Source organism: Notechis scutatus, chromosome 2, assembly GCF_049901735.1.
Source record: "Notechis scutatus isolate UNSWTSFEM ecotype Mainland chromosome 2, rNotScu1.2, whole genome shotgun sequence".
Lineage (NCBI taxonomy): Eukaryota > Metazoa > Chordata > Lepidosauria > Squamata > Elapidae > Notechis > Notechis scutatus.
The window spans coordinates 84,745,859-84,759,226 of NC_142010.1; the positions used below are offsets into that span (position 1 = coordinate 84,745,859).

The following is a 13,368-nucleotide window of genomic DNA, read 5'->3' on the forward strand; positions in this document are numbered from 1 at the left end:
TTAAGAGTAACCAAACCGGAATAAACCTTTTTTGAGATTTCTTTAGTTGAAAATCATTTTATTTGTATACACCATTCTTCAGAAGTTCAAGGAAGTATAAAAGGAATGGGTAAATATACCTTATTGTTTGCGATAAAATGAGTATTTCTTTTCATTGAACAAAATGTCTTTATTTTCTTCAGTGTCTTAACAGCGCTAAAAAGTTTTGTATATCGAAACTCTAGTCGAGCTAAGAAAATATTTTTCTAATTTCTTTGTCAGCAACAGGTAATAAAAAAAATTAAACATATCTTCATATATAACAATCTTTAATTAAGACAATTTATATACAACAATGTACAAGGAAAATAATGTACAAGAATTTAAGCTGCAGCCTAGCACTCTGACAAATCCTTTTCTTTATCTTCTGGTTTAGTTGATATAACCCTATGATGCATTTTTGCACTCTTCGTAATACCTATTCAGTTGACATCTTGAAAAGCACAGTGCAAATAATCCATACATTCGCCTATCAACTTCAAAGCATATTTTTTTACTGGAGAAAATAGCAATAGTATAAAACAAGTCCAAAATAACCAGTGGAATGTGTTATAAAAAACATTATCTGTTTTTCACAGTTTAACATGCTAAGATAGGACTAAAGGCCAAGATAAATTTGAATAAGAAAAATATAACCAAGAAATATCTGGTTGGAGGCTCATTTTCCCTGCCCCCAGGGCTTCACTAATTTCTCAGATAATAATTTTCAGCTTATACTCTGGACGGGCTTTAAATATATATCAATTTACCAACAGTGAAAAGCTTCTGTTTCTTTACTTTTTTCCATATTTAAAATTATTTATAATCTAATCCTACTAATGGATGAACAGAGTGAAAGAAGCAGCAAACAAGCCTTAATTGGCTCATGAGGCAAGTTACGCATAAACCTACAGTTTCATTCACAAAGATACATACATATATACTGTACACACAGTGCTTGCACCTTTCCATTTTAAACATGTAGAACTGATTCAAAATAAAACAATACAAGCCTAGTGACAAATAGGTTTAAATGCCACAGGATATAGAGGGTACAATGTGTGTTCGAATGTCCAACAAAGTGCAATCTGCACTGGATTTTGACTCATATGAAATTAGTTCTGTGGAAAAAGGGAGAAATCAAGATTTAGAATGTGGTTTCACTAGTAAATGTAGTAGGGAATCTATCACAAGTTCAATGAAACTACCAAAAATCATGTATGTGTGTGATGATCTTCTCTTCCCCCAAAAGAGCTCTTGTTAAATTGGAAAAGGTGGATAGAGGTCTAAAACTAAGTATGGGTAGAAGATCTTAACCTATACAGTATAATCATAATTCCAACCAGCACTATTTCTATGAAATGCAATACATGTAGCTTCCAGAACCCTTGTTATGATCAGGCAATATGACAATAGACCATGTATGACTCTTATAATGCTGGCCTAAAGATATTAATGAGTAGAGCCATCAGAGTTGAAGGGCCTATAAAAGTAGTCCACAACTTACAACCATTCATTTAATTAAACTTTTAACCATTCATTAAAAGTTACAAGAGCAATGAAAAAAGAGTGAGTTATGAGCAGTTCTCACACTTGTGACCAATGCAGCCTCCCCACAATCACATGATCAAAGTTTGGTTGCTGGGCAACCAGCATGCATTTATAATGGTTGCAGCCATTCTGGAGTCTTGGGACTGAATTCATTTGCAAGGAAAATCAATAGGGATGATTAAGCCAGATTCGCTTAATCATCTCATGATTCGTGTAACAACTGTAGCTATTCGCCTAACAACCATGTTAAGATCATAAAATGGGGCATGACTTATTTAACAATTGCCTTGCTTGTTATCAGCAGAAATTTTGGGCTCGGTTGTCTCCTATATCAGGGGTCCCCAACCGCCGGTCCGCGGACCGGTACCGTGCTGCGGAACAAGCCTTACCGGGTCGCTGAGTTGCTGGGCGCGCCATCTTTTTGGTAAAAAGCGCTTCCGGTGAGCTTTTCCGGGTAGAAAGCTCACCGAAGCGCTTTTTCAAAAAGATGGCGGCGCTAGCGCTCGTGAGCTTTTCCGGTAGAAAGCCATTTCTACCCGAAAAGCTCACGAGCGCTACGCCGCCATCTTTTTGATTTAAAGCACTTCCGTGACGCCACCGGAAGCGCTTTCGTCATAAAAAGATGGCGGCGCCCAGTTGATGCCGGTACCGGGCCGCGGCGCCTAGCTGATGCCGGAACCGGGCCGTGGCGTTGAAAAGGTTGGGGATCCCTGTCCTATATGACACAGATTTGTTATTCAATAATAGTCTAAAGAGATAAAGAGAGACATTATACATTTCAGTAATCCGAAGATGTAGGTGAAATATTTATACCTAGCTTTGGTATCTCAAAGGCAGTATCTTGCTCTTGCAAATTAAAGTCCAGGGAGAGATTCTGCATTCCAGTTTCACTTAACAGGAACCCTTTTCCGATTCCAGCTTCATTTAACAGGAACCCTTTTCCACCAATGCTGTTTTGTTGCCACTCAGAGCTGTTGAAGATCTGCCCAAGAAGAAAGATAAAAGAGATCAACAAACTGAACTTTTTTCTAGTTCAATTCAAAAACACTGTTTTGTTCAATTCAAAAACACCTTTCTAAGATGCAGGTTACAAAACAAAGATTGCAGCCATATTTTTAGGTTTCATGGATTCTTACGATCTAATGTGGTTCAGAAGCAAAGAAAGACACCCTAAACCAGGGGTGTCAAACTCGCGTTGTCATGGCATCACATGACGTATCAGGACTTTTTTTCCTCTTCGCTAAACCAGGCATAGGCATGGCCAGTGCATGACATATCCGGCCTACAGCCCGCGAGTTTGACACCCCTGCCCTAAAGTATCCCTTCTCAACTAAGACAAATGGGAATTCTTGTACACATTGCATGCCCACATACCCCCTATTGCCCTTAGACTTCATGTATTATCCCAATGCCAAAATTATTTACAAAGCCAAAATTATTTAAAAAGAGAGAGAATCTTACATCATACAGTGGAATATCCTCCTCTTCATCAGTTATTGTGAGGTTATACGAAGTCATCAAGGAAGGGAAGGGGAGAGAAAAGAAACATACCCAATGAATCTTAGGAAATATTGTTTCCTAAATATTTATTTTCCAGTTTTCTATTATTAACAATAACACCTTTCTAGTCAATGACAAAATTAAAATAAAGCATTGGATAATTTATGCTCATGCAAGTAATGCCTGTCTTCGGTTCACACTGGTTTGATATCTAGAATTCTTTTACTGCAAAAGGCAGGTTGTAATTAAGTATTTATAAGCCCTTTATTTCAACGGGAAAGATTTAGGTATATATTTCCATTCTCTTAATAAAATTAATGAGATTTACATGGGTTTAACTTTCACTGGGTCAGGCCTGTAGTAAACTAAATAAAAAAAACTTTTATATCATTACATCACCCTCATTAAAACCTATTTCTAACCAAGAATGCATCCAATATGAGACTATGTATGAAGCTTTGACTTTTTTAAAAGAAGGTAGAGAGTAGACAGACAACCTAAACATCCTTCCTTAATCAGAATCTCAGCTCCAAGGAGCTGAAAATTGTATTATCTAAGGGATTATTGGAGCTGAAAGTCCAATCCATGTGGGCAGTTGACCTAAACCCTGCTGTTTTCTTGGCTCTGGTTCCTCAATCCAATTATGATCAATCAGCTGGTTATGAACAATTAAATGCTAACCTTCAGAAGAAGAAGAAGCGGGTGAAACCTGAAGTCTGTATATGTTGTTTGTGCTGTCAGGGGCCTGAATATCCAATGGGCAGGCACCATTGTTCAGGTCACAGGGAAGACCTAAAAATGTCCATTGAAAGTATGATGTTTATAATGCAAGGAATATATATTTCACACAAACAAACAAAATAATTGACAACAGCACCATCATGAACAAAACATGAGATTCTATGACCAGACAAATAACTGATATTGCACCTTAAGCCGATGATCACAACTTTACACAAACGCTGATTCAATGTCTGAGTTCCTACAACATACTCAGACACAAACCTAATCAACCCCATTTCAACCAGTCATATAAATCCCACCATTTCATTTTCTTTAGTTTTGAGAAGTCCAATAGTTTGTTGGGAATTTGTCAATATAGAATAAATAAAGACAAATGTCTTAATTCCTTAACATCCCTGACAGCCTAGCTTTTCTCTACTCAAGCAAGCTGAAAAATGGACTCAGCAGGTCTGGTTTTTCCTTGTGAGACCCACACAACCGATTAAAATTGTTTCTTACCAAATGTGCTCCCCACTTCCATGTCCTCTGCTGCATAGCTAGGAAGCACATAGCCACTGTGGTCATCATGCAACTGAATGCTGTTTGTTGCTTCGACTGTCTCTTCCTTAATATCGTCCACTGACTGCAAAAGATGAAGGACTGGATTATGGCAAAATGTCAACTTTATGTCTTTTAAGGCAGCAGCCTCCAACCTTTTGGGCACCAGGGACCAGTTCTGTGGAGTAGTTTTTCCACAGACTGGAAGGGGCGTGGTTTCACATGCTGCCTGCATCCCGCAGATGGGACTTCACTTGCACAGCCCATTTTTTGACATGTCGTGGCCCAGTGTGGACCAGGGGTTGGGGACCCATTTTAAGGTCAAGACATGTGAATGTGTTTATTTCATTGTAATCAGTATTATCCCCTTGGGAGGTATTTCTGCACAGCTTTTGGCAGAAGTAAATTGTTGAGAGCTTTTCTTTTCTTGCATAAATTTTCATACAATGAAGTGGCCTTTAGATGGCAATTGTCTATAGCTGAGATATGAGAGTGGGACAGCTGAGCAAGCTGGGAGTCCAAATAGATTTTTATTTTGAAAGATTCAACACTGGCAATAAAATTAGGCAGAAGGGATGGAAGTCATTTCTTAAAGAATTAGATAACTGATAAAAAGGGATCAAGAAACTAAAAATATGTCAACCGAGTCCCAAAATGCTTCTCTCCAGGTAGTCCTCGACTTACAACCACAATTTAGCTCAAAATTTCAGTTGCTGAGCAAAACAGCTGTTAAATGACTTTTACAACCTTTCTTGCCACACCTGTTAAGTGCATCACTGCAGTTTTTAAGTTAGTAACACAGTTGGTTAAGTGAATCTTGCTTCCCCGTTGACTTTGCTTATTAGAAAGTCACAAAAAGGGATCACATAAACCCCAGGAAGCTGCAAACCATCATAAATAGATGCCAAGTTGTCAAGTGTCTGAATTTTGATCCCATGATCCAGAGATACTACAACCATTTTAAGTGTGAAAAACAGTCATAAATCACTTTTTTTCAGCATCATTGGAACTTTGAAACATCACTAAATGAATGGCTGTAAATCGAGAACTACATGCATTTCCTTCAACAGGAATGCCAAAAGCCATCTTGTTCTCTCTTCCACAACATTCTCAGTAAGAAGATTTTCAATGGATGTAGAGACACAGGAAGTACCCCTTGTATGAAAGCTGAACAGTGGCATCTTCAGGGAAGAGTAGGGTTCAAATCTACAAGATGGTAGGCACACTTTCTATCATGGTTGGACCAGTCACCTTGCAGATTTTGACTTCTGCCTTGCAAATATCCACAAATCTGTGCCCTTTTAATATTTCACATGCATGTTTTACTTAAGCTATTCAAGAAAAGACATATGTTGTATGTAAGGTTTTACATAGTTTATGTTTTTCTAAGATACGTTTTATGATTTTTATAGTTCTGGATATTATTGTTGTGGTCAGCTAACCAGAGTTGTGTTTTTCGGTGGGTAGTCATACAAATCTTTTAAACACATACCTTTCTTGGGCTCTTGCTTTTTGGAGACTTTGACTTTTTTTCTGTTGGAAAAAACAAAACAAAAACACAGGCTTAGAATAAACACATTTTAAGAGAGAGGGGATGACAGACAATGCAACAGCCAGACAATTCAGGCGTAATCCATCTTATAACATTTTCTTCTCCAAGTTTGCAATAGTGCAAAATTCTGTTGGCCACAAAGCCATAGCCATTCTTGGAAATTTTTCCTATGGATTTCAGTTGTTACCATAAAACTGACAACCTGGCTGCCTTTTAGGTAACACTGGAATCAAATGCTATATTACAAGTATTGGGAATAATACCCATCCTTCATATGTTTTGAGCAATACCTTTTTTCTCTGCTTTTACTGGGAGATTCAGCATCTTATAAACTCGAACAGCACTGGGTCCTTTGCTAATGCTTTGATCCTTCACTTCTTGAATGTCAGGCAAAGAATTCATGGCACATCGGAAATTTGCCTTCCATGTTTTTGGATCAGGTTCTACATCACCTTCTTTGTATCTCCCTGTAAAAAGACAGATGGCATAAAACTAGGTATGCAATAAACAAAGTAAAAGCTATATTCAGCCAGCGGGATCCTAAATGTCTTTCGAGTTGTTTTAACTAGTAAATGCTGCTGTTGTACTTGCTTCAAAAACTATTTAGAGGAGATGTTTTGGAATGCCCAGAGGTGTGGAAAGGAAAAGGAAGCCTTGCTCTTTAATGAAAAGGCAAAGCTCTTTCCTTTTATGGATTCAAATTTCCCAGCTGGGAGATGTTACTGCAAAATGATTGGTCAGCTGCACTGGAAGTCAGAATCAGTTTATTAATAGGAAGAAGGCAAGTAAGAAGTCCTACAGCATTCCTGGGATTAATCTAATCTTGTGAGTAGAGAACCCCCTTTCTTATGCCCTTCAGATCCTTTGATTTTTTAAGTGTGAACCCTTGAAGTCTTTGATTTGTGTGTATGTGAAGAGTTCCTGTCTCTTGAGATTGGGATCTCTTCCTGGGATCTTGGTAGGAGTAATTGTTTTATAGTAGCTGCTTGTTCACTTTGTAGCTGCTTGTTGCATTAGGTTGCAATATCCTGAGTTTCCTATCATGCCTTTTGATTTGCTTTTCACAAGTTTTTATAGCTTGCCATCTATTTGATTTCTATGGGAAAGGATCTTAGCTAGTTTGTAGGCTTTTTCTGTATCCCATGCAAAGGTGGGGGCTAATGGAGCTGCTTGTGTTTTCACCTCTCCTTTTTTTAAGGGGAATTTTCCTTCCCCTTCTAATGTTTTAAGATTTCTTTTCTTTTCCTAGAAGAGAGGGGAATCATATAACTTCCAACAGAGGCAAGATCTGTTTGTCAGACTTTCATGCAAGCTTTAAAAAGGTTGCATGCTTTAAGAAGGCAGTGCCCTTGTGCTCCAGTGCATTCTGAAACCCGAAACTTTTACAGCATACAACTCCCTATGAGTATACTGACCACAAATACTCAACGAAGAAACCACAAACTCTTAACCTAAAGAGGCAGGGCAAGGAAAGGGATCCCTTTGGCTAGTGTTAATATGATTCCTCCCTCAAATACAGTAGCCATATGAGTCTCTAGAAAATCTCTAGAAATGTTTCGCTATCACCAGGACAAAACAGCACCTACCAGTATGAACAGCCCAATTTTTGAACAGGCAGGCATCTTTTTCCAGTTCCCACCCATGCTTAGCTGCATGTTTCCAAGGGATCTGAAATATTTTATCTTTCTGAAATTGAAAAAAAAAATACACTTCTGAGTAAGCATCACTGAATTGCACAGAGAAAACAAAATCAAGAAAATGGTAGAAAACTGAAAATGAAGAACAACCCCCGAATTAACCAAGTAATAAACAAACCTACATTTCTGATAATTTATTTGGTTTAGCATTTGTCTTGTATAACCTTCAATTCAATAGCATAGCATTTCATAACCAGTTGTTGTATAAAACAAAATAAACAAAGATATATTGATTTATTTCCCTACCGTTTACTATAACATATGTAAATGTTCTTAACCACAGAGAAGTAAGCCTATTAGCTCTGCCTGAACTTCTTACATATCTCAACTATTTGGCATTTTAAAAAGCTAGAAAAGTACAAGAGCATATTATCAAGTTATCTCAGTTGTAGAGCTCAGACTGATGTTAAAATTAATTTTAAACATAACATCAAATACATTAAATATTTATTTAATTTGCATTCTCAATTTCTTTTCAATATTTTTGCTCCTTTGATCTTGACATTTCCCCCCCTATGGGTAGTTATTCTTAAACAACAAATTATTGCACTGAAGCCTCACTACTTTCCTCACAATAATGTTTCGTGTTCTATAATAACTTTGTATTAAACTTGAAACAAGGAAAGTGCACAAAGCTAGCCTTTTTAAAAAATAGTGCAAAAATGTAAGTTTTCTACTATACCTTATTGAGCCAACAAAGCCCAGGAATTTTATCTGAATTAATCTGCTGTTCCAGCCAAGGTCTCATGCGCATCCTGGTTTGTGGCATTCTGGCTCTAAAAAAGAAAAAGTCAGGAGTTATAAACACAAGCGAAAATCTCTAACTTCTAGAAATATCATGGAGACCAGTGGTTCATATTGTAATGGACAATGTATTTTCCCAAAAACTATTTATTTAAATCTATTTCCCCTAATAAATAAACCAGTGTTTTTATTCATATAACACTATCTGCGTGTGCAGTGCTTCACAAAATACAAGATCCTAAGAAAAAGTTTAAGAGTTAGTATTGTCACATCATGGATATTAAATTAGACTGTTATGATACTTTTACATCGATAATATAAAAAGCCAATCTGGTTAGCAGTCATGATGCTGGCCTAGAAGCCAGGAAACTGAATTCTACTCCCACTTTAGGTGTGATCTGGGTGGTTTTGGGCCAGTCACTCTCAGCTCAACCCACTTCACAGGATTGTTGTGAGAAAATAGGAAGCAGGAGTCTAGGTAAATTCCCCTCTTTGAATTATATATAATTCACACCATGAAACCTTGGAGTGGATGGTACCTTGAGGGTATTCTCTCTGCCTTTTATCTTTTACTTTGCTTTTATTTGTTTCTCATTCTATTTTGGTTGTATCTTTTTATACGGATTTATGATTTTTAATCTGTAAACTGCCCAGAGCCACTTACATAATAAAATGAGGTAATGGGATATATTAATGTGATTTAAATATAAATTAGGTATAAATCTAATAATAGTAATAAAACATCTGCCTATCCCAGGTTTTTGATAAGGCCTCAATTTAAATAAAAATGCCAAATCAGACATCTGGCTGACTGTGTGACCAACCATAATAATTCAGTTGACAAATGCTTTGAAAGCCACTAACAAGCCTATTTAGAATTTAACAAAAGTTAGAAAAGACTGCTCCCTAATTACTAATGTTAGGTCAAATGAAACTTGGAATACTATCCCGTGCTTCCTATTCTCCCACTGAAGCATCCGGGTCAGCCAAAAGCATCTTCCAAAACAACAATACGAATCTGGGAAAAGATGCTTTGATTATTTGTGAGGAGGTGTTCCTTCTGCTGTTCTGAAACACCCCCTTCCATGCCTTTGCATACGCCTGGTCTCTTATTCTTCCTCTTTCAGCATAGACTTGCAAAAAGACAGTTGTCCATCCAGAAAATGCCACCATGCTGCTTCTGCTCCTCTGCTGCAGAATTTAATATATAATTGATCAAAATAGCAGGAAGGGCTACATGAAGACATCAGAAATGTATCATTATTAGCACTGGTGGCGTGTATAAACCAAGATATGTAGGGGAGAGCTCTTGGAGAAGAGCTTTGAGTCATCAAACAATGGCTCAGGATTATTAACAGCAGGCAGGGTTAAGGGGAGAGAATCTCCTACCTGTGTTTTGGTTTACCCCTTAAATTCCTACAGGTAGCTTTTAAAAATAAAAATTTTCATCTTCCAAAGGTAAAATGGAAATGGCTTTTCTCTATCTTGCCCCTCTCTCCCCCTATGATTTCCAAACAGCTTTAGCAAAACTTTTACAAATGAGGGTGTGTTTTTTTTTTCTTCATGGATGCATCGGCAGGCTTTCTAGGATGCAATAAGTTGCAGAATCAGCTCATCAAATATCCGGATCAAGCCCCATATAATACTTAAGAATGCAGGCATCCAAATTCCCTCCAGGAACTGTTGCCCAGTCTCCAGTGAGTCTCCCCAACTCCAATATAGCTCCTTATGCTATATCCTGGTTGAGGGAGGGAGGGAGGAAAAGGCTGCAGGGTTAGGGTTTTACACACACACACACATGTATATGTATATACATGCATTGCTTGCATGTAGGTATCCGCAGAAGTTTTCTTCTTTTGTCAAAATAACTAAAATGCACCAAAAGTTCCACTCATCTATAAAAAGAATGGGGCTTAGACCGCCACACCTCACACCTCAGTCCAGCTTTTATCACATTGGCCTCTGGCCAACCAATGCAGCCTCCTAATTACCTCCTAATATTACCTCCTAATATTGTTTGGACAACTCTTTTTAAGTTTAATGATAGTTCTAGCTAGTGAACTTTCCCTGAAATGCCTGACAGATGCAAAGTGCCCTTTACCCATGGTAGTAAGAATCAGGACTGAAAAGATCCCTTACACTTAGGGGAATTTTTATAAAACAGCATGAATGTTGTCATTTGGCACACAAGCAAACACAAGGCTTGATGATTTCCTGTTTGCAAGATTTGGATCGGGACCAGGTGGTTTCAGACTGCAGAAGCTCATTCAGGGGGAAACACAATTAATTCAACTTTAATAAAAAGGATCTCATCTTTATTGTTTAAATCCTTAACAAGAGCAGTTATGAAGAAAAAGGTCAAGAATTATCAACTGCTTTCTAGAGGTTTACAATTGGCCTTTTGAATCCTGTTTCAACTACCGGTAATAGTAGGGATATAGCATGGACTTACTAAGGTCCCTACTCCAAGCCAATTCAAGCTTTTTAATTCAGCTCTGGCTGGTGTCTGATTCCTTCTTGCAAAGCATATTCCTGTGTGTGACATTGATCTCTAAGGTATTCCAAAGGGTGAATTTTGCATTTTCATGCACCTGTTACAGGAGCAAAACTCTGCACTGCATGCATTTGCCCTGGGATGCTTAAGGAGACACCTGCAAATCATATATTTACTTCCATGGAAAAACTTCCATGCTGAATTCAATGGGGGTTTATCAGTAAAGTTGGAATGGTCAAATTGAAATGTTTAGGTTTGAAGCATGATCCTTCCTTGCCAGGTGTGTTATGATTCTCTTGTTCCACCAGTTTGTCTCACATGTATTCATCCCTGCAAGGGTTTCAAGAGAACAACCTAATGAATAGAGTAGAATAGAGTAGAATAGCATAGCATAATATAGCATAGAATAGAATTCTTTATTGGACAAGTGTGATTGGACACACAAGGAATTTGTCTTGGTGCAAATGCTCTCAGTGTACATAAAAGAAAAGATACATTCAAGAATCATAAGATAACACTTAGTAATAATCATAAGATACAACAAGCAATCAATGGATATCTCTACTCCTTTATCCAGCCTTTTCCAAAATTCTTTCCAAGATTCTGGTTTGTTTTAAAATGTATTCTCCTGTTGGAACTTCTGGACTGCACTCAAGGATATACCCAGAACTGTCTCTCCTCACTCGGCCCCTTTCTTTTCTCTTCTCTCGCCAACGCTCTACTTCCTGATCCAAAGAACAAAAGAAGCAACACCACCCATTACTGGAAATCACGGCCACACAATTCTCTCTTTGGTAAAACTCGGATACAGTCAACCAAGCCACTAACTTTTTTTTACAACTTTGCAAATCAAACTATTACTGTTGCAACTTAAAATCAATACAACGCACGCGCCTTTCTCACTTCGCAAGAGTTCCCTTACTGAGTAGCCGGAGCGCCGACTGCATAGTTGCACCAATTCTACTGAAGCCGCCGTGCGTGCGCGCTTCTGCAAACACCTGACTCCTCTCGCTTACAAACGGCGAGGTTACATATCATCATCATCATCATCATCATCATCATCATCAGTATTAGTATTAGTATTTAATAATAATAATAATAATAATAATAATAATAATAATAATAATAATAATAATAATAATAATAATAATAATAATAATAATAATAATAATGTGAAGGCGACGAAAATACTGAATACTCCTTCCTCCTCCTATTTCCCCCCGAAAAAAATTGGGCTGAGACAGACTGACTGGCCCAAAGTCACCCAAGCCGACTTTTCTAAGCCTGTGGCGGGACACCCACTCACCCCGTGTACTTTGAGAACATTTCCGCCCTTTTAACGCGCTTTGTAACGGGGGGGGGGGGGAATCTCTCGGCTCCGGAGTATAGGTCCCAACTGGCCAGGAAGTTTTTAAAAAGAAATTCTTACTGCAAACGACTAACGGATTCGGATGTCCCCAGGCTAGATTTCTCCCCGTCTAAATAGGGCTAAGCGGGAAGGGGACCTGCAGATCAACGCGGCGCTAAAATAAATAAATAATCAAATAAACCCCGTCGGATCCACTTGAACCTCCGATCCCAGCCTCGGTGGGTCTTAAGAGCGCTCCCGCCACCCCACCCGTCTCGTTCCTTCATGCCGCTCCGGTGGATGAAAGTTATTCAGGGGACCGTTGCCCCGAACTGAGCGGTGCCTGCCTCGGGGTTTTAAGGCGCGACCCACCTTGCAGGACTTGATTGAGGATCACACCCTTCGGCAGCACCCGAGCGATCGACAGCGTCTTCCTGTGTGGGCTCCAGCTCCGCTCCGCTCAGTTCAAGAGACTCCCCGTTTCTGCAGGCGACTGTCCAGGAGCAGCCTGTATTATTCTACAAGTCACCGGGAATTCCCCCCCCCCACCCGTCAGAGGTGGGGGGGGGGGGGGGAGAGAGACAGAGACACAAGCGCGGCCGGCTTAGCCAATCAGCGCCCTGAAAGGGCTCGCGCCGCGGCCAATCAGCGCTTCAGGCAGCCCGCTGTTTAGAGGAGCCTGATTTCTCAGAAATCAGGCTATTGAAAACCAGCGGCGGGAGGGGAAGTCCGACTTCTCTTCCCCGCCCCTTTCTCAAACTTTGGCGGCGCCTTGGCTTGCATTGCACGGAGGGAAGGAAACACTTGATTCTTATTTTGGAATGCAAAACGCCGGGGCACGTGGATCGTTTCTCAGGGATCCGCGAATCTTTTTCCTGCCTGCCCCAACACCCACGCGCACGTAACCATCCGAACTGCCCCTGCCTGGCCTGCGACCTTGAAGTCGGGTGGGGGCGGGATTGAATCGTGCTCAGATGAGGGTGACGACCTCGTTGTTTTCGAGCTGGGTGGGTCTCAGCCCACCCACCACCACCCACCCCATCCAGGAGGGTGAGCAGTCGGAGAGGATCGCAGCTGTTCTTTTAATTTAAAACATAGGGCGTGCGCAAACGTTTGGACCGTACAAATTTTCGGGGTCAAAGCCCACCAAGTGACTGATAAAACCTATCATTTATAGCTTCAA

The 13,368-nt window shown here is 39.5% G+C and overlaps 1 protein-coding gene across 2 annotated transcripts; it reads right to left on the reverse strand.

The window, feature by feature from the left end:
- Nucleotides 1-291: 291 nt before the first annotated feature.
- On the reverse strand, nucleotides 292-12,857 carry IRF1 (interferon regulatory factor 1). Of its 2 annotated transcripts, none has more exons than XM_026687590.2 (10): nucleotides 12,558-12,857; nucleotides 8,282-8,375; nucleotides 7,489-7,588; nucleotides 6,193-6,369; nucleotides 5,843-5,883; nucleotides 4,312-4,435; nucleotides 3,751-3,861; nucleotides 3,031-3,053; nucleotides 2,383-2,551; nucleotides 292-1,139 (listed from the first exon to the last, which is right to left on the reverse strand). In XM_026687590.2, exons 2-10 carry the CDS (start codon nucleotides 8,366-8,368, stop codon nucleotides 1,048-1,050), a joined length of 924 nt encoding a protein of 307 aa, XP_026543375.2. In that variant the 5' UTR covers nucleotides 8,369-8,375; nucleotides 12,558-12,857; the 3' UTR covers nucleotides 292-1,047. The 2 variants fall into 2 exon arrangements, with proteins under 2 accessions (XP_026543375.2, XP_026543366.2); XM_026687581.2 differs by having other exon boundaries at nucleotides 3,031-3,065; nucleotides 12,558-12,732.
- Between the last annotated feature and the right edge of the window lie 511 nt (nucleotides 12,858-13,368).

Bases quoted from the DNA above. Each gene is read 5' to 3' on its own strand.
- IRF1 (XM_026687581.2), bottom strand. From the start codon at position 8,368: ATGCCACAAACCAGGATGCGCATGAGACCTTGGCTGGAACAGCAGATT. The intron at 6,370-7,488 runs GTAGGTGCTGTT...GTCTTTTTACAG, and splicing joins AAATTGGGCTGTTCATACTG to GGAGATACAAAGAAGGTGAT. The intron at 3,066-3,750 runs GTTAGCATTTAA...ATAACCTCACAA, and splicing joins CGCTTCTTCTTCTTCTGAAG to TAACTGATGAAGAGGAGGAT.